A 27,655-nucleotide genomic window follows, 5' to 3' on the forward strand; every position below is an offset into this window, starting at 1 on the left:
CGAGGTGCCTCTGCCCGCCAGCCCCGCGGGCCGCGACCCCCTGGAGGCCCTCGCGGCAGGCGGCGGGAGGGAGCACCGCGGCGGGAACACCCTGCCACCCCCACGCGGAAGGGACAAGGGCTGTGGGCGGGGCAAGCCCGTCGCCACCGCACGCCCATTGGCCGAGGCCGCGGGGGCTGGGCTCTGATTGGCCCTACGGCCAGCCCCCACTACGCGGCCCTGGAGGTATTTCTCGGCGACAAGCGAGGGTCGCGGCGCGGAGTCGGAGCGTAGCCTTGTCCTACAGCGAGTAAGTGCGGGTGGGGGCGGGCCGGGGCTGGCAGGGCTGCCGTCCGCCCTCGGCGGGGGGACGCGGCGGAGCGCTGTCCGCCCCGCGGACCCGTTGAGCCGCCGCCGCGGCGGGCTGGCGGGCGGGTGGGGGGAGGGCAGGCGGCGTGCGGGGTCACAGGCAGCGGAGCCGGCTGTCCCCCGTGCTTCGCACCCGAGTTGCCGTCGCGTGGTGCGGCGGCGGCGACCCGGCAGTGACGTGAAGAACGGGATTGTTAGGAGGCGGCAGGGTCGAGCGCAGCCAGGAAGAAGCTCAGCTTAGCTGTGGAAGGCACCCTCGAGCACGGGGGTTGGAGACCCGCTCCGTTGCAAACCAACCACCTCCTTAGGGGCTTCTGGCAGCGCCTCTTTTCTCCGGACACATCTGGACTGCGACGCCCTTGCTCTCACCCAAGGGCAGGTAGAACAGCAAAACGGGTTTTCCATCCTGCAGCACCTCGCTCGTCAGTTTGCCAATGGCAGGCTGAGCCCTGTATCGCAGTATTGGTCTCTAATGCCTGTAACGACTTTAGCTGGCTTTCCACTTTTTCAGTATTTCCCTGCATGCATCCCCAAGGACAGCATTTGCTGCATTATCATATTGCTCTGTACCCGGCCCTTCAGATGGTTCTCTGCCACCACTCCTACATCCTTTCCCGGTCTAGTTTAAGACACAGAAAGATTAGAGTATGCCTTCATGTAAGCACTAGGGAAAAAACAGAGAGACTTAACTTCATGCATTGAGACAAATTCTTCCAGCTTTCCTCACCAACATCATGTTTAACTGTTTGCCTTGGTACCCTTACAGCATACTCAAATGCTGTTTTCCTGTAATCTGCATCCCATGCACATCAAAATCCTCAAAGCCCTCAACTTTAAACATAATTGCATTTTTAACTCTTCTTCACTTCTCACACATAGCTTCTGACAGAGCAGCTAAGGGAACTGGCATACAAACACTAGTGTATTTGGCAGGAAGCCATGTATAGTCCTTCACCCCAGTACTGTCGTATTCCTTGGATAGGTTTTAAAAGTTGCAAATGCGAGTGGACTTGTATCTCACCATCTGTGTTCTGAGCCTGGTCTGTTCCTCAAACATATCTGTACATGCCATTACTGCTACAAGACACTGACCTGCAGCCCAGTGAGGAGATGGTCCCTGGCTGCAGACCAGTTACCATATCACCACTCTGTCATAGAACTGTTCTTGTACAGTTGGCCTTCTCACAGTCTTATTAGTTCATTTTAAGTAGCAAGTGTCTGCTGCAGTGATAATTTAGCCCAAAAATTTGATCATGGGAACTAAAGCACATAGTAGGAAAAAAAAAAAACACAGCTCTCCAATACTTCTCCATTTAAAGTGACTTGAGATCTAGTCCACTTTCAGAGCAGGTAAGTAAGGACACAAACAGCACCTGAATGTGGGCCCCTAGACATTTCTTTGATTTTCCACTCGCACTTTTTCCACCTCGTAGTGACAGAGTATATCTGCACCAACAAGAGGTGAAAATCCACGTACAGGATATCAGTCCTGCAGAGTACAGGTATCAGACACCCAGATCCTCATTCCTATGTCCCTGCTAAGCAAGACAGCAGTAACACTACCAGTAGCCTAAATGCTGTGAAAAGGGGTTCAAAGGAAAAAAATATGCAAGTTCTCATAGGGAAGGGTGATAACAGCTTTGAGTTATTTTCCATGCCATAGCACACTTAACTTGCAATTTTATTTTTTTAAATTAAAACAAGCACAGAAATTGTATTCAGTTTTAGTGATTAGCCTTCTAAAATTGTTATAGCTGAAATGAAGAGGTTTTGTTTGCTGGAAACACTTTCCCTTCCTAATCCTTCACTTTTGCCATTGTTCATGAAAACTTTAAATGAGTTCCATTTTACCAGTTCAGTCCAACTAATTTTTTTTTCCCCTCTCCTCAGGATGACTCAGTGGTATCAGCTACAGCAACTTGATTCCAAGTTTTTAGAGCAAGTTCACCAGCTATACGATGACAGTTTTCCTATGGAAATCAGGCAGTACCTGGCACAGTGGCTGGAAAACCAGGATTGGTAAGCATAGAAATTTGCCTTCAGGTTGTGGGATAAGTGATGTTTTACACACACCAAAAGTATACTAGGTAAGCAAGCTGCTAGGTGAACCTTTGCTGGTAAGACAGTTCAGTAGCTGTGAGGGTGCTATAGCCTGTGCTCCTACCCTTCAGGGCTTTCTAGAGGGGCCTGACACCTAGAGTAACAAGTGTGCTATCTTTTATTTCCCTTGGGTGGTCTGTAACCAAAGTGGCTGTTTTAAGACCAATCAGTTACTACCTTGGCAGCTCAGTCTCTCACTGTTCATAGACTTTGAACTTTTGCCAAGATTTCAGTAGAGCATCTTCAGTTAGAAGAGTGGTACAACATGCACATGTATCAGGTTGACTTCTAGCTTCTTGGTGTGCATGGAATGAGTAAATGAAGTTGCACAGAATGTGGCAAGAATAATGCAGAGAAAACACTTCTGTATCAAGGAAAGTGAAAACAAAGTTGAGCAGATGAACTTGTCTATGTTTGAAGGTAATTCTTATTGCTTTCATATACTACAACTGGAGTTGGGGACTAAAAGTACTCCTGTATGCATTTCTTGAATGCTGTATTGAAAGTGTATTTAACACAAGCACGCCTTAAATTATTCTAGGGAACATGCAGCCAACAACGTGTCTTTTGCTACGGTGTTATTCCATGACCTGCTGTCACAGCTTGATGATCAGTTTAGTAGATTCTTGATAGAAAACAACTTTTTGCTGCAACACAACATAAGGAAAAGCAAACGTAATCTTCAGGTATGCCTGGGGTGTATGCCTATACATTTGGTTGAATTGCTTCAGTAGTGCAATTAGATGCCTCTAAACAAATTACCCTCACACCAGGGATTTTTGCAGAGAATGTGTGAGAATCCTGATTTAAAAGCCAGAATTCAATGTTGCTCCATTTTTTGTTTAATTGGCTACAGTTATAAAGTTAGTTTCATTACCAGTACAGTTACAGTTTGAGAACTCTAGGAAAAATAAAGTTGTGATCTGTAAAGCGTTTGTGTGTTTGGAGCTCTTACTCCAATGTAGCTTCAGTTACCCCACCACGTTCCTCAGCCAGTTTCCTCAGTGTCCTAATAAGCTTCTGATGCAGAAGAAACATGGGGGAAGAAATGCTTCTCATGGAACTGCAGAACTACAGTTAATAGCAAAGGACTTGTCATTAGGCAGCATTTCAGTGCATCATACTGACAAAGAAAAGCAACAGGCAGTGAGTGGCAGTGCAGAACATATCCTTAGTGTACTTAATTACTTTTGTTGTTCAGTCCTCCTCTCCCCTTTGTAGGGCTCTGTGCCAGAGGATCTTCCATAGAGTCCCCTTCACCACAGCCTATTTCCCTTATGTCTAGCTTCTCACCACAAGTTGGTGACTAGGGGACTGTTTTCTCAGGAGATGAGAATATGACCAGGCTGTACTTACCTGATAGTAACTATAGATCAGCAATGGAGATAAGTCAAGAAGGCTGGTGCAGCTCAGCAACCCCCCAGGGCAGCACCATCCTGGGCGAAGCAGGGCAGTACTCAATCCAGAGTATGTTTCAACTTTGCACACATTTAAACAGTTAAGGTTGAATTTGTATCCAGCCTTGACTGTGTGTTCATAAATGGCAGCCAACATATCTCCTTTACATCACTGAGCAAGAGCTGTACCTGTCAAACTAGAACAACAGCCCTTCAAAACCAGCAGCTATACTTCAAAGGTGTAGGAGGGTGGCTCTCAAGAGATGAGCTCTCTTTAGGACCATAGGGTAGCACCTCACTTCCACCAGTAACGTCTCCAGCCTTTTCCCATTGTTCTGTGCTGGGTCCCATCTCCTTGTCCACTAATGAACTAAAATAGAAACTTATTCTTGGAGAAGGCTGCAGCTGTTATGCTCCCCGTAGCTTTAGAGCATGCTATGACCAACATGTGCCACAATCATCTGCTAATCTTTTTGCCAATGCATTTACTGAAGGGCAAGAAATTACGAGTATGAACTTTAACAGACTGTCTCTAATGCCAGGATAACTTCCAAGAAGACCCAATACACATGGCAATGATCATCTACAACTGTCTGAAAGAAGAGAGGAAAATACTGAACAGTGCCCAGTTGTCAAATCAGGTAACAGTCTTAGAATGTCTACCGCAGTGTATCTACCCTTCCCTGTATTTGGGACAGAGGGAGTGAAAGAAGACTGAAAGAGGAAACGGGCTGTCCTCTCTCTGCCCAACAATATGTTTCTTAAAGACAGAAGAGTGAATACTCATATGTACCAGCTGGACAGTGTGGCTTGTTTGTGCTGACTGAAGCATTTGGAGGAGAAATGGCTAGGAAGTAGTTTTTATTCCTTGAGTGATGTAAAAGCTATGTTGTTTTTTTAATGCTTCTGTAGTATGGTCTGTGCTCATCAGATTTTCTAATAATTTAGTAATTACTGCTTGCCTTATTTCTCCAGCAAGGTTTTAGCTTTTTTCTTATGCATTTTACTCCGGAATTTGCTCTGCATTAAGCAGCTGAGCCTTGATACTTCTCTGGACTGTGTCTCTGGGAAAACAATGCATCATTCTCCTTCCAAGTTATCTCCAAGTATTTCTTTTTTTTTTTTTTTAAATGAAGCCCATTTCTTTCTGCTGAACCATAGGTAAAGCTATAGTCTTTCTCATCTGTTCTGACTTTTCATCTTTCTGGTTTTTTGTTTTGTTTTGGTTTTGTTTTTTGTTTGTTTGTTTTTCCTTTGTAAGGAGAACTGTTTTGCAATAAAAACCAATTCTGCAGTTGGGAAAGGCATGCAAACTGTATAGCTAGATGTAATCCACTTACGCAGTAATAAAGCAATGACTAACCAAGCCTGTTTAAGTTCTGATACTGAAATACTTCCCTTTAGGGCAAGTTTTGAGTGCCTGTTGGTAGAGTGGGAAGAGCACTTGGGTACAGGCTTTCAACAAGGGGCCTAATGCAACTGTGTCCAAAACAGCCCCTCTAAAAGTGTGACCCTGACAGAGCCCTTGTAGCTGCAGCACAGCTGTTCAGTTTCTGTTCTGGCACAGGGCATAAAGCACTCACAACTGCCTTTCTAGCACACAATATGTTTGTGTCATCAAAACCGGAAATAAGTCCTCCTATGCTTATTCTTGGCACTAAGTACGACACCATGCCCTACCTCTGCCTTCTGGTAAAGGTACTCATTTCCCAAAGCAGAGAAGATAAAAATGCAGAGCAGGCACAATTGTAAGCATCATAAAAACCAAAGGAGAATCCCAAATGTCACAGTATGCCAGATTGCCTTAATAGCCTGACTTAAATCTGTGATGAGGGGACCTTTGAGAATTTACCAGCATAAATACTTTAGATGACCTTAGCTTAAGTTGAAGCATTAATCAGAGCAACAATGCATACCCGACTGTTCTGTGTTGGAGGAACAGCAAGTTTCTGACACCAATAGTACTGTTAATGTGCGGAACAAATATATCCTGTCTTTCAAATTACTGCAGCTCTCCCTGAGTGACATCATGGAATAAGTTTCCTGAATGTTATGGAGGTCAGCTTTCAAAGAAACTACACAGATACCTAAAAGTGTGCTTGAATGCCCCATAGGAAAGAAATTGTATACCAAGTTACACCATTTTCTTGTACACAGACCTGTCTTGTTCTTGCTCTTAGCCTGTTTCTCCTAGTATCATGTATGGATGAATCTAATACTTGATGTAGATGTTGTCCAGCCTTCAGGGTGGTTGTTTTCTTGAAATACATTTAAAGATACATAAAGCAAACAAAAGAATGGTTTTGTGCAGAGAGGAAACAGAATATGTTTATAGCTTTATATTGCAATGATAAAAAAATGTAGCATCTCCACACAACAGGCATTTTTAATCCTCCTTTGTTTCTTGCAAATTCACCTGAACTCGATTTTATAATATAAAACTTTAGTATGATTTATCAGAACAAGCCATACTTCACCAGGTTGTCTGTCAACAAAAGCCACTAGCTTACATTAATGAAAAAAGTATTTGCTGTTGTGTGTCACACTGGTTTGACTTCTGTTGTTCTGCTTGCTTCCCTCAGATGGAAGTAGGGAGCATACAGAACACTGTGATTGGGATGCTGGACAAACAGAAGGAGCTTGATGCTAAAGTTAAGGCTGTAAAAAACAGTGTAATAGTAAGTATATAACTATTTGAAGTAGTGTTTGTTGATTCACAGATGTTGAAAAGCTTTCAGTACGTAAGACTTTCTAAAATGACAAATAAAAGTAAGGTAGTGATTTGGTTTTGAAGTCTATAACCAGTGATTGTCTGAAAATAGAAAGTAATTATTTGTCAGTAGCATCATAATACAGATTGGGATTTGAATGGTTTAGCAAGATCAAATTTCTTGGGCCTAAGTTTTAGCAACAAAACCATTTTACCCATCTGAAGTACTAGCAACTGAGGAAAAAAACCCTTAAGAAATGATATACTGACTAATTTGTTGTTAACTAGAAGATAGATTTTCATTTAGCATGTAGGTGTTCATTGTCTTAACAGTAAACTTACTGTCATGACAGAAAGCTTTTTTCCAAGCAATACCTAAGAATTTGAAAGTTTGTTTAAAGTGCTGTGTGCTGTTCCAAGTTTTTCCACTGTAGCCTAGGTTCTGCTAAAGTCTGTGAACTTACATGGCTAGACAATGAGGGCTTTTCCATATTTTATAATTAACAAATTTTAGTTAGCTGAGATGAGGGAAGGAGAGTGAGTAGATGGTGATGAAGTTTAGGGATCTTTCCCGATAGAGAGTTCCAGGAAAAGGCATTGCTACAGAAGTGGACTTCATCTCTGTAAAGGGCTGGTACCAGGCAGTTCCTAATCAGAAGTAGTCTTGCATTACATGACGGTATTGAATAATTGTGGCCACCTTCTTTGTGCTTTATAGGATGTAGAACAAGACATCAAGACATTAGAGGATATGCAGGATGAATATGACTTTAAATGTAAAACCTTGCAGAACAGAGGTGAGTCATTTATCAAGGACATATGCTATTGTGTATGGCTTGTAAGAGTAAAATCTGCTATCTTATGTCAGGAAACTAAGCCTAACAACGTGCAGCCAGACTACAGGTAACGTCCCTCGTTCAATTCTGCTTCATACTGAAACCTAAACTCCTGAAAATGCATTCTCTGCATCTGTCTGTTCTGACAAGTAAGAGCCTCTGTTAACACAGCATTCCTTTGTCCTTTACATCCCTTGTCTACTACAAATAGCAAACCCTATAGACTCTGACCATTCAACCATACACCTAAATGGTTACGTGTAGGCTTCTCTTCGCCATCTTGCATTTCACAAATGCCTGCCTGCTTCAAGTTTTATCAGCCCTTGTGCGCCAAGGAAAGCACATGCAGCTGCAGTCCACGCTGGTTTAATTATATAGATCTGTCTTTTTTGACTACTTTATTCTAAAAAAGGCTTCCATTTCCAACACAAATTGGCAGTTGACTGAAGGGGGGACATGTTCAGAAGATATTAAGGGGAGCATCGAGTCTTGATCTTGCTCTTTGTATGGCAGATAGTGCTTCCATGAGGTACCTTTAACTTAAGGTCAGTAGGCAGAGGTGGTAACTAGGGCACCTGCGTAGTATCTGCCAGCCTGGGCTACCCTCAGGAGGCTTTAAACATCCTCCCTTGAACCAACTTGGCAACAGAAGTAACTGTTAAGTAATAAGAATGACTCATGTTGGAAGTCAGTATGAGAACAAATTGCTCTGTGTGTATCTTTACACAACAACTATTTTAAATCAAGTTCTTGCTCTAAAAAGCAGGCAAACTCATATCTCAATTACTTCATTGGGATAATGGCTTTTCCTTGCATTAGTGCTTTAAGTGTAGACTCTCCTTTCAGAAGGAAGAAAGGAAGAATTAAAAAAAAATCTAGGAGGCAGTAAATGTTTCCTCCCTTAAGCTTTGAAGATATACTTCACTTGACATTAGCCAGGCAGGTCCCCTCCTACCCCCTAGTGTTTCCCCCCCACCCATACTTCCCTGTTCTCAGAAGGGCATGACCTGTTGCACTCCTTCAGCTTCACCTTCACAATTTGGACTTATTTTACAGAGCATGAGTCCAATGCTGTGTCACAGGAGGAATATAAGAAAGAACAGATGAATCTCAAGAAGATGTTCTTATCACTTGACCTTAAGAGAAAGGTAATGCTCTAGTTTTCTTTCAGAAGGCAACAGCACTTCATTTTTAACACATGTTCATTTTCATTGGGTTGACATGAAAACTTTTCTACTACTATCAGATTACCTAAGATTTCATTCTTTCCATCCTGACTGAAAATCTAGAATCTCCGTAAGCAATTAGATTTCTGTTTTAGCAACCTCTATCAAACTCTGTCAGATTTTGCCCCACTTCTGAAAGAACAATGAGAGGGAAAAGTATCATATCAAGAGTCATGTTCTTGAGGAAACACTGATTTAAAAATTTGCAACTGTATTAAAGTGTGCTCACTTGTTGCAGCACTCAAGTCTACAGCAAGCAGACAGTGATCTCAGATACACACTTGGGACATACGTGTATGTGAGACAACAGCTCTTCAGGATTTAACAATACTGAACATGCATTGTTTCTCCACTTAGTTTAGCAATTACTCCAGCTAAAAAGAAGCAGGTCTTTTAGAAAACATCCTCTGTTGACAGAAACTATTACTTTGAGGTCCTTGCAAAGTTTTGCAAGACAGATAGCATTAGCCAAAAGAGTACTTAGTTTTCCTGTATGAAGTATTTTAATTTAATGTTCTCTATAGGAAGTGGTGAACAAAATAGTACAGCTGCTGAACACCACAGAGCACACACAGAGTGCTCTTATTAATGAGGAGCTGGTGGAGTGGAAGCACAGACAACAGACTGCATGCATTGGTGGCCCACCCAATGCCTGTCTTGACCAGCTGCAGAACTGGTAAGTCCCTGGTCAAGGGCTGCATTGGACAGGAACTTGAAGTGTTATGAAGGAGCACCAGATCTGTGAAATATACTGATTATTTATATTAGGCATTTTCACTCTGTCACAGCATAACTACATTTCATTAATTTTGTTACCTCACCACATTTCCAATGAGCAAGAATTGTTCTCTGTGCACTGTCTAGTCCTTAGGGACAGTCACCTGGCTGGTGTCTCAGCATTATTACAATACAAAAACATGTTAAAAGTAATAAGACTCTGTAATTGTAGGTTCACTGTTGTTGCTGAAAGTCTGCAGCAAGTTCGTCAGCAGCTCAAAAAGCTTGAGGAACTGGAACAGAAGTTTACCTACGACCCTGATCCCATCACAAAAAATAAACAAGTTCTGCAGGACCGAACATACAGTCTTTTCAAACAACTCATCCAGAGGTAACAGACAATAACAGTCTTTTTGTGTTTGCATAAGATAAATACATACTAGATTCTCCAGCCTTTTGTCCACAGACACATCCTCTTCATCCCCAGCATAGGTAGGCCAGCCCTATCTCTGTACCATCTATACAATGCAAGTTACCGTAACTGGTAATTGCCCCACATAAGATCAGGATCCCATTCTGGAAACCTACAGTAGACAATAATTCATGCTTCAGAAGACTTGAAACTAGCAGATAAGAGCAGGGGCTTAGATACAGTAGGTAACACCCTGTATGGGGTTTTAAAACCCAGGTTTCCAGAGTCCCATTCAGATGCTTTGACCACCAGTCTTCAATTGGAAAACAGATACTGCTTTCAATGAAGTGAAGGCGATGAGGAAGAGTTGTAGAAATCCAGCTGCTCTTTAGTTATCTGTTAGCTGCTGTTTAGCTGTCCTGCCTGTGAGTGTAGCAGAAGGAAAAGTCTCCATGCTGCCTGGGACTTGGTAACAGTAGAAATACTTCAGGATTCACATCTACACAGCACAATACTACACAAAAGGTGCCCAAGACCAGTTCAGGGTGTATCAGAACAGGTTAGCTAGCCCTCATCAAATCCCCAGCTAGTTTATCTAGTTTTTGGGCTGTTACATAGCACTATAGTCATAAGAATTTAGCAAGTGCTGGGAACAGTAAACGAAGCAACACTTCTCACTTGGATTATGCTAGTTACATCAGTGTTTACACATTGATTTCAGGGAAATTTGAGGTAGTACTTTCCTCCCTCAAGTCATCAATATTTAGGAAAAGCCAGCCCTTATGAAATCACTTTATACTTGCAGTATTTTTAGCCCCATTGATAAAAATGAAAGAAACCAACATACAGACCTCTGTGTAGATTGAAACTGAATGAATAAAGTGTATAGTACTACTGGTAAATCACCATTCTTTTAAAGTTTGCTTTTTATGTAATTTCTTATTCTTTAAAGACAATACTGATAAACCAAAGTGCCTTTAATCTGTTCTTCCCATAGTTCCTTTGTGGTAGAGAGGCAGCCTTGCATGCCAACACATCCTCAGAGGCCATTAGTCCTGAAGACAGGAGTACAGTTTACTGTAAAGCTGAGGTATGTTTTCACCTTCCCCCTTCTTGTTTTGTGGTAAGCCTTTCATGTCACTGGCTTCATACAGCCAAGAGGATTGCACATTTACACAGTAGCCCAAGTGCTAAGGTCAGGAGAAAGAAAGTACCATGTGGCAGGGAAATATCTTCTAGCAAAGCTCAACATGCATTCAGCTTTTACCCTTTACCAGAAGTCAAGGGTATTGAGTGTATTAGCAGAAGACATATGCAGATCACTTCATCATGCAAAAGAAAACTCATTTGCCCATCTAGTTTCCTCTCTAAATGCTATCTTGTACAGAGCAAGCTTGGAGCCTGTATGTGGCCCCGAGGTGCGCAGCTTAAATATATCTGTGGTATGCAATGTGATAGAAGAGAACTTGTCTTTTGCAATTGCCATCATTTAAAAAAAATTTCTCCTTCCAGATTGCTGGTGAAATTGCAGGAATTGAACTACAACTTGAAAGTGAAAGTTTTTTTTGATAAGTAAGTTTCATTTTTCTCATCCCTGCGTATCTAATGGTAAGCAGTCCCCGTGTTCAGAAATCTGAAAGGCAGTCATATTGGCCAGGAGTAGGCTGGTTCTCCATGGCAGCAGGTACATTCTCCCTTTTTCTTACCTGTGCCCTTGCTTTAAATCTCTCTGCCATTAGAGACATGTCACAAAGTACAGGCAGCCTCAGCTTCTTGCCACCAGCTCCACTCAGGTGCACCAAGGGGAGCTTACACCATGAAATCAGTCCAGGCAGAGCGGCACTTGGGCAGTACATGCACTGCAAAGCCACTTCTCTGTTGTGGTTGTTTCTTTTGGGCTAGCCCTAGGTGAAAGCATAGAATTAAACTCCACTGTTCCCAGTCACATAATTCAGTCGTGTCTTTAAAACACCTTACTTTTTAGGAAGCCTCTAGCAAGGAATCTAGCTATCCTAAAGCTTGTCTTTGAATTAGGGGTATAAACAGTCTACCTTTAACATATGATTCTCAATTAGTGAAAAAACTTACAGTAATCTAAGCAGACTACTATCAATCTTTTGTAAGCAAGTTCAGCTTTTTGTAAGCAAAACAGTTCAGATGAATTTAGCACTTGCTTTAAGGGCAGGGAAAGAAATGTAACAGGCTCTCCAAAATCACAACAGTGGCTGTACTTTTAAGAGGGTATTTGTCTTCCCATTCAAGTCTTTAGGGGGTATTCTGTTCACTTGAAACAGCTCTAGGGTCCAGAAACTTTCATGGAATGGGGAAAAAGAAAAGAAATTCTTACGTGGATGTGGGAGCTGAGGCTTTGAGAAGTGCACTGGATATAACACAACTCAGTAAAATCCCAAGCAGTGGGAAAACAAGATTCAAGTGACACAGCAATTTATTCAACAAGTTGTGTTGTTTGAAAGCAAATTTAGAATGACTGCACTATATTTTTTTTTCCTCAGGGCAAGAGTTAAAACCTATATAGTAAAAGAAAGGACTGTCTGATTATAAAACCCCCATGGCAAAATTCAAGCCTCAGTAAAAGACAGCCTGTGTAGCACAATATTTGTTGACTCCTTGAACCAGCTGCCTCTTTCGCACAAAAAGATTTCACAGAAGCATTTTACCAGTGCTCAGTCAGCTGCTAAAACAAACATGCACTTTTTCTCTGTCTGTGGCAGAATCTTTAAAAGATTTTTCTCTTGTCTTTTTTATTTTTGACAGAGATGTAAGTGAGAAGAACTCAGTCAAAGGGTATGTAGCATTACACTTTGGTATATGAATGTAAGGTTCTTTCAATGATTTTGAGACTCAATTCTGTTCCATCCCTCTTTCTGAAGGTTCAGAAAATTTAACATTTTGGGAACAAACACAAAAGTAATGAACATGGAAGAATCTACTAATGGAAGTCTAGCAGCAGAATTCAGGCACTTGGTAGGGGATTTTTTTTTTTGCTTTTATTGACACATCCATTTAATTGTGTGGGTAGAGGGTGTGGTAGGAAGGAGACAAATTGCTTTTGTTATTGAAATCATTGTTTACTTTTGTGTATGAGGAACAGTGATCATCTCTCCTTTTTCTTTGTTTTTTCCCTTTTTGAAATGTTTGGCCTGTTTCAATTGAAATGTAATTGGGCCAGAAATGCAAACAGGTATTTGCTGCAATACAGCTTATGTTGCAATGCATTCTTTGGAGAAGGAAGAAAAAGCAGCCTAGAAATGCTGTTTTGGGCCTTTCAGAGGAAGGCAAATAAGTAGGAAAGCTTGGAGTAGTTTAAAGAGTGTTGAGTCCGGAAGATTAAAGTTGTCTAGGAGCATGCAGCTACAAGAAATTCAGGGCCTTCAGCAGACTATACAGCACTCTTGATCTGCAGACAGAGAGAAGTCAGGCTGGTTCCATTGTTACAACAGGAAAGAAAAAATGCAAGTCCTGAACCAGTGAACATGGAAGTCTCCCTTCCTCTCTTCACTATCCAGAACAGAATTTGGTCTGGAATTTGTTGTCCAATTTTTCATCTGATCCTTCCTGCTTTTGTGCTGCTTCTGTTCTTAAAAGGCCTCTTACATAAAAGCACTACATCATAACAGTGCAATATCTATTTTCACAGATGAATAGTTTGTAGAAGTAGTAGTTACCTACAGTTTAATCCTTTGCCTTCCACAGCTTAGAACCAAATAGATTCAGACAGTGATACAGCAAGTTTGCATACAGTTGAGCAGCTAGAGCATGCAAATGTTTCCATCCTCTCCCACTTTCATTTGTGGCAGAGGTAAACAAGTGACAGGTTTTCTTGTTTGTTTGCAGCAACTGAAAGAACAGAAGAATGCAGGAAACAGAACAAATGAGGTAAGCAGCACTACCCTTGTTTGTTAAGCCTTTTGCGTAATCTAAAAAGGCATTCAGGCATTTAAGACAATGCTCCACTCAGCCCCATGAAGAAACACACAGGATGACAGATCAGTAAGAGGAATTCAGTGTTTCTAGGAAGTGATCCATGTAGGAGGCATCTACAAGCAAGAACTACTGCCAGAATGGTTGTCCCTCTGGACTAACCCTCACTGGCATCAGCTTTAACAGGAGTTTCTGGCAAGGACAGATTTTTTTCCTATGGCTTTTAGGTAGGAGCCAAAAAAACCCCACAAAAGGTACCTAGAGTACCCATTCTAACAGGCAGTTTTAGGAAGTTAGCATTGTCACTTGACTTAGACCTGTAAATTGTTTCTGAGGTCTATAGCAAGTAACCTTGGGCAGAAGATTCCCCCCCCCCATGATAAATTCCCTTACTTTCCCCTCAAACAATTTTCAGTCCCTGAAATGTTGCTGGTGTGTTTTGGTTTTTGTTTGGTTGTTTGTTTGTTTTTTTTTTTTTTTTTTTTTTAAAGGGTCCTCTCATTGTAACAGAAGAACTTCATTCTCTCAGTTTTGAGACACAGCTGTGCCAGCCTGGCTTGGTAATAGACCTAGAAGTAAGTCTTAGATTAAACAGATGGACTTAAAATTGTGTATATCACTCATGCTGACAATTTAAACTTTAATTTTTTTTTTCTAAAGTAGTGGCATATCAAGCACTTTCAGTTATTTCAAACTACATGAATGACGCTTTACAACATCTCTGTATAGACACATACAGCAAGAATGCTGTCAAATCTCCGGGTAAATAAGAGTAGATGTGCTTTGCAAAGTGATTGATAACCAACCCTATGTTTTAAGCTCTTTAGGTGTCAGCTTCCATTTATTTCAGAAGCAATATGCTATGAACTCTACCATAGCTATCAGTGCTATCATAACTGATACTAAATGAGTCTTTATCAGACAAAATCACCTAAGTAGTCCAGTACTTCATCATACTGATGTTTTCACCCCCTACATACAAACATTGAGTGAAAGAGTTAAGACCATGCAAGCAGGGAATTACAATGGAAATGGGTTTGTGGGTGATCTAGAGGAGGACCTCAGCAGCAGTACAGGATAGTCTGACATGTTTCCTTTTGTGTCCCTTTCAGACCACATCCCTTCCTATTGTTGTGATCTCAAATGTGAGCCAGCTTCCAAGTGGATGGGCTTCTATCTTATGGTTCAACATGCTGTCTACTGATCCCAAGGTATTTGCAAAAAAAAAAAGGTATCAGAAATACTGTGTGTAGTTTTCAAGCATTGGCTGTATAGAAGTGGTTGCTGCATGTTTTCCATGTGGATTGCTCTCAGTGGCTTTTAGGTGTAGAGAGGCAGTGACTTCCCTGTCCTAAACAGAGCAATGTTTGAAACCCACATAAGGATAGCATACTTTGTATTCAGTACATGCAGTACACAGTGAGAAGCCATATAAACATTCAAGAATTCAAATACAGTGCGCTTGAGTAATCTAGGAATTCTACCCACTGAGAGAAGATACATCGAAAGCAGAGTCACAGAGATTGCTTTTCCTGGTAAGGGGTGCCTGTCAGAATAGTAGCCTGCTTTTGCAGAGTTGTCTGAAGCTGGCATCCATTCTTAAATCTGCATTTTGTTTTGGCAATACAGTCCTATAAATTCAAGTGTCGTTCCAAAATTAATGTTTATTAACTATAGATTGTATTTTTCCCTTCCATTCTAGAACTTGTCCTTCTTTCTGAATCCACCTTATGCAAAGTGGTCTAAACTTTCAGAAGTTCTGAGTTGGCAGTTTTCTTCTGTAACAAAGAGAGGACTTAATGCAGATCAGCTGAGCATGCTGGGAGAGAAGCTACTTGGTATGGTCTGCTTCCATCACAAATGGCCTGGTTGAATTGAAGCTAATTCTACATTTTTTTCTGCAATCTATTTTAATTTTTCATTTACTCTCACACCTTTTCCCCTCATACAATATCCCTTTATAGCAATAAAATGTTACCTGGTTTTCAACATGGTAGTTTGTAAATGAACATCAGGTCATGAAAAAATCTGCAGTTCTAACTTAGGTGTTCTGTGCATTAGAGCACTGCAGATCAGGGCTGCTTCTGCCTTTTGGAGAGCTACCCAAGTAATGCATATGTTTAGTTGATCTTAAAGGTGGCTGTTTCTTGGCTTTTTTTGGTTTTGTTTTTAAATCTATCTCCATTAATTTTAATTCCATGCACACCCTTGACTATAGTGAGGGCTTGGCTTTATCTGCATAAACACAGTTGCAATATAAAGTGCAAACACTATGGAACTATTAAACTAAATCAAATTTAACATCTCCCAGATGAGAGTGTTTAGTAAAAGCCTAATCAGCCATGAGTTTTGTTTCCAGACTTCTTGTCAGGTTGCCTGATAGTCAGGGCACTTGACACTGCTACTGAGTTTGCATAATAGACTCTAGATAAAAATACTGTTGATTCAGTATATTCCACTAACCTTAAGTTTCAGGAAGAATTTATATTTAAAGGTCTAGGTCTCTAACACTAGCAGCATCAGAAACAAGCTCCCTAGCCCAGTTTATTTTTAGAGAGATGAAAGGGAAAAGCAGCACATTTCTGACTTTATTGAAATCCATAGCATGATCTGTAATGAAAAGAATTTGGCTCCAAGTACAGTCAGGGTCTGCTCTAGCTACTGTAGTCACAGGATAGGATTATATTTGTGGTTTGGATGTGGTTATGAAATGCTGTTGACATGAAAACAAGGCAGAGGGAAACAATTGCACCAAGAATGAGATGAGTCTATGGTTGGGGCAGACAAGAGTTTCTGGGGCAAAAGCTTACAAGCCAAAATTGAGGCACAAAATTGTGTAACCTCAGAAGGATTCTGTAGGGTCTGCTGAGCTCCTACCAAAAAAGCGTATGGGGTGCAGTTTTCTTGTTTTGCTGGAGAAGGGATGTGCTGAGAAGAGATTTCAGTCTCCTTCCTGGAAGCATTTTGAAACTGGCAAGTGCTAAGTAAAGCACAGCATAGAAGGTGTCAGAATGAATCGGTTCCCATTACACAAGGTGTGTTTAAATACATTTGGTCATTCTGATGCAGTGAACTTCTCCAGAGGGGAGCACTGCAAGCTCTTCCTGCACTAGCTGTGAAAATACTGTAGCCTTCCGTTTCTTTTCTTAGTCCAATGGTTCAGAGTTGTTGTAAATAAGCACTCAGAACTTGGTGCTAAGTACTTTCCTTTCAGACTTAAGTAACCTATGGAACATGACTGAAGTCAGTTTATTCTATTCAGGGCCAACAAGTGGAGGATCTCACGATGGCCTTATTCCTTGGACAAGATTCTGCAAGGTATGAACAGAGTTTAAAAGTGAGATGGAAGAGGGAGCTTTGTCTTCGTTGGTTGTGGGGTTTTGGGGTTGTTTGTTTTTCCCAGGGTGCTTTCTTTTTCAGTACTGCACCCTAATTATTTTAGAGCTTACGTGGTTGTGGGAGGTTTTGGTGGTGAGGTTAAAGCAGCAGCAGAATGGGGGTAAGGGGCTTGTAATAGCAAGGAGTAGATGATTTTGAGATTGCTTTTGAGCCATGTAAACTATATGGAAAAATGCATCTTTCGAACAGCATCTTTGTTATTAATGCAGTTGCTATTAATAGAATAGTCCTCCATTTTAACTATTACAGAAAATGTCAAAAAACCCAGGAAGATGAGCAATTCTCCTCTGTCATAGTGACAGGCATTTCCCAGACCAGGGTCAACTGGATTAGGGTGAAGATTAGCACAGGGTGGCCAAGAGGGTGAGCCTGATGGCAGAAAGCCACATCAGGAGATATCATAACCCTGGCTGCAGCAAGACAGGAGGGCTCTTCACGTTTTCATCAGCTTTAGGCCCTAAGCAGGTATAGATAAGCAGACGACAGCAGGCAGGAGCAGACTCCAGAGGAAGAGCAAAGCTCTGGTGACCTACAGGTGCTCAAGTTCATTAATATGGGTGTCTCACAAGAAATTTGAGTCTGAACAGAACATGTCTCTAAGATGTTTTGCTAGCCAGCCGGGTTGAAAGCCCCATGGGACAGTCTGGATGTCCAAGAACTCCAATAAGGACAGTGCCCAGGCAGGAACCAGAGCCTTTGCTCTGCTCTTAGACCAGGTACTGTAGGCTCAGGCAGGCATTTGTCACACTGCTCTTGCCTCAGGATTCAGTACATGCTTCATTCTCAATAGTTTCTTTCCTTCTGGAGCAGAGAAGCAGAAAAAAAAAAAAACAGGGAGGGTGGGAAATAAGAAAGAGAGGAGAAAAGTGCAAGAACAAGTAGACATTGGCAGGATTGAGAGCTTGCTTCCTCTCTGCTTAAAGCTCATGTTTCATCATCCCTGCCTTTCTGTATTCTTAATTTCAGGAAAATATAAGTGATAAAAATTTCCCCTTTTGGCTGTGGATTGAGGGAATCCTGGAACTTATTAAGAAACACCTCCTGTGTCTCTGGAATGATGGGTAAGACCTGAGTGAAGTTAAAGATGTGGTCATTGCCTCAGACCCCTCATTTAAGCTAGTAGTTGCATCCTCAGGTTGTGAGGTTGTTTGTGCAGATATTTTGAATCCAATAAAGTGGAACTTACAACCAGAAAAATCCAAGGCAAATGAATTCTAACAGTGAGGAAGCCTCTAATGAGGCAACCACATAAAGCAAAAACATCAGATGACCAAGTTACAGAACAGGCCTTCGAAGGTTAGGTATTTTTTTTTGCCTCTGCTCCCACTCTAAGTAGGTTCTTTCCACACCGTAGAACAGAGCCTCTCGTGTTTGACAGGAAAGACTGAAGTACAACAAAGTACAAGTCAAAGTGATCGTCCATCTTAAATAAAAAGGCAAGAAAACCTACCCCCAAGCAAACATTATTGTGAGCCTCCTGTAGGTGGCAGCAGCCAGACTCTGAACTTCTGTATCTGCACTATGAGCCCAGAAAGTAGCCTTCACCGACTCTTACTAGTAAGACTCTGCCAGATGGAAAACCAGTTCCATTCGCCCTTCAAGAAAGTAAACTTTTTATTCTGTTATTGCCGATTTCAGAAGTAATTGCTTCCAGAAATGGGTTTAGCCAAGGTCACAATCCTGCATTTTAGGTTTAGCCACATTATGAAACCTAGTCAGCAGTGCACTCATACTAGAGCATGCTAGTATCACAGCTTGCAGGATCTACAACAGCAGCATTGCTCTGCTGCTACATCCAGCAGCAGCAGGCTTCAAATTATTACCTGCTAGCTCCAGATGAGTTCTGTCAAAGCCCTTTATAGTACAAGCCCTGTGTCACTGCCTAAAAGCTACATATTTCTTCACTAAATGGACTCCAGTTCAGTGGGAACTTTTGCCACCATTATTGAAGCAGAATTGTAGTTCTGTCCTATTTGGTGCTGCACCTCAGTATGGCTGTGTGCCTACAGGATTGGTTTTGCCAGTGGCTTTCATAGTGTACAGTCTTGAATAGCATTACTCATTGCTCTCCCTTATAAGAGCAACCCCCTGTTTAGGGTTTAACAGAAAGAAGAGGTGCAAGCTAAATCTTGAATGTAATCAAAACCAGAGATTTAATAGTATTCATTTTTCCTCTCTCAGCTGGCTTTGTTGGATAGTCACAGATCTTTGTTTCTTGGAAAGGCAAAAAGGGAAAACTCTTGCCAGCTGCAGAGATACTCAAGTGGGAGAGGGACAAATCTATAGTATTCATTAGATTAGAGACTCCCCTTGTATACAAAAGAAAAGTATTACAGCCTCAAGAGCACTTGTCTTCATACTTGAAGGATTGAAGGATGGGGAGGCAGAAGACTTATACACAGAATATTTACTGCCAAATGTTACCTAAAGCATGCCATTAAAAAAAAAAAAAAACAAAACACAAAACCCTCATAAAACAGGACAGCTTACAGCATCTGAAATTCTAGGTCAAACTGTGATTATTTAGTAGGTTTTGTGCAAAGAGCACTTTCCCCTAACTTAATGCACAGGACAGTAGTAGTACTCAAAACTTGATTATTGATGAAGTATTTTGAGGAATAAAAAACAGTGCAAAGAAATTTTGACTTTTAAAAAGCAGTTGGGGTTTGACCAGGGTTATGTCCTTGTGCCGTCTTTTACAACTCCCTCCCCAGTACCTGTTCAGGCAATCCATTTCTCACAATTACCACATTGGACTCCTTGCCTACACAATGACATTTGCTGAGCATAGTGAATTTGGGGGGTTGAAGTCACACAAGCTTAACAGCTCATCTAGAAAACATGCACAAGGAATAAAACAAACCCCACATCTGTATGGGTGCAGTCTGGCAGCTAGCAAACTGTTTCATCAGCCAAAGAGGAGAAACAACTGTTCCTTAGTATACTTTTGAAGTTAAAAATGCTAGCTAGGACTTGACCGTATTACACACCTAGAACTTTACTTCTGCTTCCATAGCCCAACTTTGACACCAAAGGACAACCTCAGAAAAAAGTTTGTATAAGCCACAGGCCAAAGGAAGAGTGGTGAGGGAAGCTGTGGTGACCCATGGCTTCCACAGGGCAGTTCCAGCATGTCAGTCCTACTGCTAGCTTTCTGGCTGTTCGGAGGACAATGCCCTCTGTGAGACTCTTAAAAGAGCTGAAGTAATTTTAAGTGACAAAAGCTTTTTAGCTTTCCTAGCTAGCACAGCACAGCTTAGATTTTATGTTGAGAAGAGAACTCAATTTTTTCTTTTCAACATTACAGCTGCATCATGGGTTTCATCAGTAAAGAGAAAGAGCGTGCTTTGTTGAAGGACCAGAGTCCAGGAACATTTTTGCTGAGATTCAGTGAAAGCAGCAGAGAGGGAGCAATCACATTTACTTGGGTAGAAGGATCTCAAAACGGTAAGTCAGTAACAGAGAACATCTTTGCCTTCAACATACAAGCTTATATTAGAACAAGAAGCCTTTATGCTCTTCTCATTCATACTGGGAACCAATACACTACACCACCCTAGCAGCCCCCACCTTACTAGCAACAGCAGACACATACCTTACTTGGTGTAGCTCATAAGCCACCATCCAATGGTGGATTGTTCAAGGTTTCAGCTAGGACTAGTAACACTTCCTGGGTGCTGCTTGTTGAGGACAGGCTACCTAGGCTGTCTCCCCTACCTCCTTAGGTTCTCTCTTAGCAAGACACATTTAGTACACATACACCTGCATCTCCCTCCAAACCCATATCACCTTCCCATCAGAGATTTCTTTCCCAGGAAAAGTTTGCTACAGCCACATTCAGCCCTCAGTATTGTTGTTCTCACCTACTACTTCACCTTCAGTGCAATGCTGCTTTCTCAAACCACTTTCTTTAACTCATGGTTCAACACATTTGTTCCTTCCTTCCTGCATTCTCTCTAGGTAAACAAGATATTCACTTACTTCATTTTCCAAGCAGTTCTCCTTCCTCCCATTTCCAGAAGGTCTGATGAAATGCTTGCTGCTTCAGTTAGCTGGGCTACTCTCATCTTCTCAAGGAAACCTAGAGACTCAAAACCTCCCACTCCAGACTCTTCCCTTATTATACTACTTAAATCAACCTCACCTGCCAGGATGGTGCAGCTGTTGACACTTCACTTGGATGAGCCCAAGACCTACATCAGCTGGGAGAGAAACTACTGAATGTACTAGAATTACTTGTTTCCCTTTATACCTGAGACATCCAAAAGTTAGGCAGAGAAAGGTGATATTATTTGGAGCATTCAGGGAGATGTTACCTGTCTTTCTTTATGATTCATAAGAGCTCCAGGTGGCGTGTTAGGATCAAACTTCCTAATACGTAATGCAGTTTGAATGACATGATCTGGAACAAGGTTGAAAAGGTAGCACAACTTCAATTAGTTAACAGAATATTGCAGTTAATTTCCACAGACAGGTCACCCCAGTCATTCCAAACAGAAAATACACCAAGAGCCATCAGTATATGCTATCTTCCCATAAGCCTTCCTACCCCACAAAACAATTGTGCTCCCTTTGATAGCCATTAAAAATTTACCTGCAGCACAGTAGATGTCATCAAGGTAAGTCTTTTGCTCACATGACCTCTGAATTTGTGGAAGTGGCTTCAGCTTTTCTGGACAGTTGTAGAAAAAACTTTGAAACCACCTTTAAAGAGTTGCTGCTTCTCTCATCTGCAGAGCCCCAGTTCCATTCGGTAGAACCATACACCAAGAAGGAACTCTCTGCTGTTACTTTCCCTGATATCATTCGCAACTACAAAGTGATGGCAGCTGAAAACATTCCTGAAAATCCACTGAGATTTCTGTACCCAGATATACCCAAAGACAATGCCTTTGGCAAATACTACTCCAGGCCTAAGGAGGGTGAGTGCTATAAATGGCTCATACAATGTGTGATGTTTGTTCTTGAGGTATTTGAGCACTGTGTAATTTCAGTGGCACAGAAAGAAAGGGTAGCAGTTGGACTGAATGTCTTGGCAGCCTATCCCGTGCTTGAGTGCTGCTCAGCTGAAAGGTGAGAACAGGCACCTAAGCTTTAGTAGGTTAAAAAAAGGTCTGTTTTTAGAGAGGCACAACATGAGATCTAGTCAGATCAAAAACTCAAATCATAATTGTTGCTGGCCTTCTAATTTAGCTTTCATGTGAGCCTGTGAGATACTTCAGAGATGTAGGTTCCCACTAACAGCTGGAACCATGACTTGTATTTCACTGTTACACAGGGCTGATCCTGGCTGTGTGGGCCCAGCAGGATGTGTTGATACACCTACATCAAACTTTAGGGGAGGTTTTGTTCCCCATTTTCTATAGAGGAAAAGCAAAAAAGGGAAAATGTGACTAAAAAGTGGAATGACTTAACCATAGTGCTGTAAAGTCCATGAGCGAGAGACTTGCACGTTATCTGGGTCACAAGCTTTATTTTTGGTACAATAAAGATGGCACTGTGAAGTAAACTTGCTTTAAAAAAAAAACCCACAAGCTTTTTTTTTTTTTCTCCTTGAAGCACCAGAGCCAATGGATTTGGATGGTCCCAAAGGAAACGGCTACATCAAGACTGAGTTAATCTCTGTGTCTGAAGTGTAAGTTTCCACAGAAATGCTGGAGTTCTAGGAACTGATCATAACTTTTTAGCTGTAGTTCATGTTTCTTCACAGTATTTAAGGTATAGGTGCCCCTGTCAAATCTTTCCTCCCTTTCTCTTTGAGGATCTGATCACACCACATTCATGCAGTGCTGTGTGTGAAACACCATTTTTAGGTAAAAATCCTAGAAACTTGCAGGTACTGGCAAAGAATTTCTTGAAAAGCAAGTTCTTACAGATGTGTTGGACTTACTTGATTAGAATGTAGATCACTGAGTAGTCCCAGTTTTCATTTAAAACCATGCTGGCTTTGCAAAGCATGGCTAATTGCTCACAGGCTAAGTCTCTTCCCAAGAGACCTCATTAGGGGCCCTTCTGGACTCAGAGCCAGACATGGTAGCCCAGCTGTGCCTCACTTAGTGCAGGTTTGTCTCTCCTCTTCTTCTATTAGCCACCCTTCCAGGCTCCAGTATCCAGACAATCTGCTCCCCATGTCTCCTGAAGAGTTTGATGAGGTGTCTCGGATGGTGGGCCCCGCAGAGATTGATACTGTGGTATGTATCATAAAGCAGCTTTTTGTAGGAGGGTTGAGCCAGAACTTGATTTTTTCCTTTTTTTTCTTCCCCTTCAAACACATCAGCCACTCAACATGAGCTAATGCTTTAGAACACATCTCTTCAAATGCATAGGAAAAGCTGGGAATTCAGAGTTAGACTGGGATTGCTGTTGTTCTTTCCACTTGTTTGCGGGGATGGCATGAAGAACAGGAGAGCAAAGCTGCCATAGTGTATCTTCATAAGCTTTCATAGTGTATTGGGGAAGACAGGCAGAGGAGGAAGGAGTAATGCTGTAGTCCTTCCTGTGGGAAGCTAGAGCAGGTGTGCAGCTTGGAAGTGTTGCCCTGCCAATGCTGGCAAGGTACTGCCTGTTAACAGAACAGCAGCATCTCCTTTTGGGGTGTACTTCAGGAAAAAAATTCCAATGAAAGCATGGCTTTCCCTACCCCCATGGCAGTTTGATCCCAAGATGTGAATCTGGTGCTGTTTGGAGAGGACATGGCTGTGCTCTGTGGTTAGCAAAGACTGGAGTATTAGAGGTTTACATGGCTTGTTTAGTTGAAATTTACTTTTCTCGTTGCAGATGTGTTCAGCATATTCAACTTAAAAGACGGGCTTTTTACTGCATCATTAACACAGCTGATTAGCTTGTGCATCCTGCTCTGCAGTCAATGACTTGGTGACACGCTTCACTTCAATTCTTTGGTTTCTCAACCTGAAGGTCCAGTAGCAATTTTTAACTAATGGGAATATAAACAGCACTCTTGAGTAGCTTCCTTACATGCACTGTTTTTTGTTTAGAAGTTCTCTGTTAAAAGAATTTCCAGTTAGCGAGGTACTGTGTCACAGTGGAGGAAGAGAGGAAGGCTAGGAATGAGAGGTCCTCAGCAAGAGTGGTGGGAGAAACATGCAGTTTTTGTTTAAGGGAATTTAGTTAAATTTAACATTTAAAACAGTTGACTCTACATAGAAGGCTTCAAAGGAAAGCTAGTTCTTTTGCAAGGTTCTGTTCAGAAAGCTTCCACCTTCTGTGTAACTATTTCTGAAGAACTTTCATAGCTTCAAATTTTCATCTGCATCACCATTCCAATCATCATCAGGAAGAAGAGAAACACTCTGCAGGTATATGCCACACTAATCCATGTGGTGCTGAAGTTCGTCTTGGTTTTATCTTTTCTAAGGGCATGGCATACTGAGAAAACATAAGCCAAACATTATCTGCATTTCATTTTTGCTTGTTTGTTAAGGCAAGGTCTTCTTGTGTGGGATGTTTAGCACACTCTTTCTCATAAAGAGCACTTCTTCGGACACCACCTTAAAGCTGCATTGGCATACGCTGAGCTTGCAACTCAACGCATTCAACCAAGACTAAAGCCTCTACAGACTGCAGCCATACTGTCTAGCATCATTACTGGACAAAACAAGAAGCTAATCTTAAACAGTGCAAAAGGGTTGGAGTATGTTTTCACTCACTGTGCCTAATCTACCAAGGTGAGGATCTGGTCACTCATTTACAATAATACATGCCCCATTTAGGTTATAACAGGCGGAATGGAACTTAATTTTCTCATGCACTAAACAGGGCATTTATTTAACTGTAGATTTGAATAGCTAGAGGACCCTACAGGCTTTGATAATTAAGTGTTTTTCTAATTAGGGATAAGGCACAGGAAAGTGAAGAAGTTCAGTTTGTACTGAGTCATGGCTGCAGGATATGCAATCTTTAGTACTTAACAGATGAAGTTGTGCTTCCACCAGAGGAGGAAAAAGTGTGTTTCTCAGCATGTTTGAAGATAATTAACTCACAGTTAAGAGGCAAAGTTGTCTTAAGCAGCTGGTCTCTTGGACTAAGGACATGTATTAGTCCGGGCTGCTAATCAACACGCAGCCGAGCAGAGGGACTGCAGAACACTCATGCTGCATCCCACACATTTAGGTACAGGACCTGGGCAACCAGCTCTAGGTGGCCCTGCTTGAGCAGGGGGGTCAGACAAGATGACTTCCAGAGGTCCCTTGTGACCTCAACCCATCTGAGACCAACACTGGTTGCAGCAGCAACTTCTCAGCCCCCTGCTGTCTGTTCCCAGTGCTCGGAGGGTGGTGGCGGCCAGCGTGACTCACGGGGACTGCAGGGCTACTTCTCTACCATTCAGAAATGCTACATCGATCAGCTGCTGCTTAGAAAGTAGCTGACTAGTTCAATTTAGTGTGTTGTGCCCAGGAAGACTGATGTGCTCCCTGCAAAAGCTCCAGAGAAAGAAAATTTGAGGGCCCTAGAACATGTAACACATGTTTAAATGGAAAGCATTGCTAAGCTGACTTGGTTTTGGTGCCCTGGGTTACAGAGGTTAACAGTGCTACAGAATAATCACAACTGGCAACTTCATGCTTTTATCTTACTATAACTAGCTGAATGTGTAGCTTGGTTGCAATACAAAAATCAAACACTTGTTTCTTAAGCTGTATCTTGTACTCGTGTTCTACAAGCAGCAGTTTGTTTTCATTGCTTTTATACTTCATCGACAAGGGTGAAATTTTCTTGAAAGATTTAAAGCAATGGCCTTATTCATGGCTTTGTCTCTACCTGGCCAGTAGTTCCAAAAGCAATGTTTTTTTTCCACGATGGAATATTCTTTTTTGCCATTTTAAATAAAAGGAAACATCAGTTGACACTTTTGTTCTCTTATGTGTGTTGGCTACTTCTGTTACAGAGCTGATGTGCCTGACAATAGTTACTGTGCATCTCATTTTAAACTTGTTTGTGCAACTAAACAGGTACAGCCCTGCAGCCCAAGGCAGCAGAGATGTTTTTCATGCACTGCACTGTTGCAGGTCAGTCTGCATTGTAGAGTTCTTAGAAGGTAGCTCTTAGAATTATTTTTTTTTTAATTATTGCTTGTATCACATCACTGATTTTTTTTTTCTTCCCCAACCAAACTTCAGTAAACTCAACCTGAATTTCTAATTAGAGTTGATCAGTAGGATAACTGAGCTACATCTGAACTGTGAACGATCAAGCCAGCCCACTGCTGCATCATTTTTCTCTGGGGCTGTGAAGTGACATGGTCTCTTGTCTCACACTTGTCAGGCTTTTATATTAACTACACAGACAGAAGAATAATAAAAACAAAGAAACTGCTGGCGAAATGAAGGATAGCAGGGGTGAAGAGTAGGGAAGAGAGACCTGTTGAGAGCACTTGGCCAATCCACTTAAGAGCCCTAGCATTAACAAAAAGCAACTGGTGAGAAGCCACAGCTCTAGAAGTGTAGGTTTAAAACAAACACACACCACCACAACCAGAAAAAAAAAAAGCAAAGCTCATTGTGATTTCCTTTAAGCTTTGCACAATGGAAATGACCAGAATAGGTTTTCCTGGACAGGCTTCCCCATGACCGAAGGCTTATTTTGAAAGCAGTCACACAGCCAAACAGTAAAACCCACCACCACCACCATCATCATTTTGGTATTTCCATTTATTATGCTGTAAAAAGCAACACTATCTGGATTTTATTTCTTAAAATAAATAACTTTCATTTTCAGAACAGTACAGCTCCAGTTTAGATTCATTCATGGGAAACTGCTAGAAATACATTCATCACTGTCTATTCCCCACAATACAGAATCTAGAAGTCAAGATCAGCCCAGTCAGTTACAATGACCAGAAGTACACTGCCAGCAAGTATAGTCACCGATAGTCCAGCTCTGAAGCAAAAAAATCTGATACAATACATTTTGTTCACAAAGATAGGCTAATTAATGCTAAGACTATCACAGTATTTCTGAGTACAAAGCATTAAGTTAGCTTAATGATTTTAGGTTGTGATACAGAAGAAACATATATGACATAAAAACAAAGGAGTGGGGAAATCCTCTTTGGAGCATAAGGAAATCAGCGTTTGATAGATAACCAAAAGCTATTTACGGTAAAATCTACATGTCAGTGTCATGAATGATAAACAGCCAAACCGATGTACTGCATGTATTTATATTTATAAATAACGCCATGTCTAAATAGCTGCATCGCTGAAGTGGACATTACAAAATAATGCATCTTCTCACAATGAGAAAATACTAAAACTAACCAGCAAAAATGCACTGAAGTGAAGACCAGCTAAAAGCATTCAGTATGATTCAGGAAAGCATTAAGTTTAGGGATAGCCACGATCTTTAATGTTAACTCGGTTAAAATCCTTCTTTGGGGTTTGGGTTTTTTTTTAATGTATGTGTGTTATATAATATACCTATCTTTTAAAAATGCCAGTTTGAGCAATGCAAATAAAGGCTGAATCAGGTATTTTTCTGAGAAGCCAAAGGATATGTTTTAATAGGGGGAAAAAAATCCACAGAAGTAGTCAGATTTAGAATACTAAACT

At 41.5% G+C, this 27,655-nt stretch overlaps 1 protein-coding gene across 1 annotated transcript; it reads left to right on the forward strand.

Moving 5' to 3' along the window:
• The first annotated feature begins 260 nt into the window (after nucleotides 1-260).
• STAT1 (signal transducer and activator of transcription 1) lies at nucleotides 261-25,951 on the forward strand. Its single transcript, XM_086466067.1, has 24 exons — nucleotides 261-289; nucleotides 2,239-2,367; nucleotides 2,990-3,134; nucleotides 4,388-4,486; nucleotides 6,428-6,523; nucleotides 7,274-7,352; nucleotides 8,448-8,539; nucleotides 9,142-9,293; nucleotides 9,567-9,725; nucleotides 10,744-10,836; nucleotides 11,259-11,318; nucleotides 12,522-12,551; nucleotides 12,638-12,731; nucleotides 13,602-13,643; nucleotides 14,180-14,263; nucleotides 14,801-14,899; nucleotides 15,391-15,526; nucleotides 16,951-17,006; nucleotides 18,054-18,148; nucleotides 20,395-20,534; nucleotides 21,824-22,009; nucleotides 22,647-22,722; nucleotides 23,176-23,278; nucleotides 23,865-25,951. Exons 2-24 carry the CDS (start codon nucleotides 2,240-2,242, stop codon nucleotides 23,886-23,888), a joined length of 2,268 nt encoding a protein of 755 aa, XP_086322193.1. The 5' UTR covers nucleotides 261-289; nucleotide 2,239; the 3' UTR covers nucleotides 23,889-25,951.
• The last annotated feature ends 1,704 nt before the right edge of the window (nucleotides 25,952-27,655 follow it).

Source organism: Leptosomus discolor, chromosome 5, assembly GCF_034619465.1.
Source record: "Leptosomus discolor isolate bLepDis1 chromosome 5, bLepDis1.hap2, whole genome shotgun sequence".
Lineage (NCBI taxonomy): Eukaryota > Metazoa > Chordata > Aves > Leptosomiformes > Leptosomidae > Leptosomus > Leptosomus discolor.

Bases quoted from the DNA above. Each gene is read 5' to 3' on its own strand.
- STAT1 (XM_086466067.1), top strand. From the start codon at position 2,240: ATGACTCAGTGGTATCAGCTACAGCAACTTGATTCCAAGTTTTTAGAG. The intron at 9,726-10,743 runs GTAACAGACAAT...TTCTTCCCATAG, and splicing joins TTCAAACAACTCATCCAGAG to TTCCTTTGTGGTAGAGAGGC. The intron at 14,264-14,800 runs GTAAGTCTTAGA...TGTCCCTTTCAG, and splicing joins GCTTGGTAATAGACCTAGAA to ACCACATCCCTTCCTATTGT.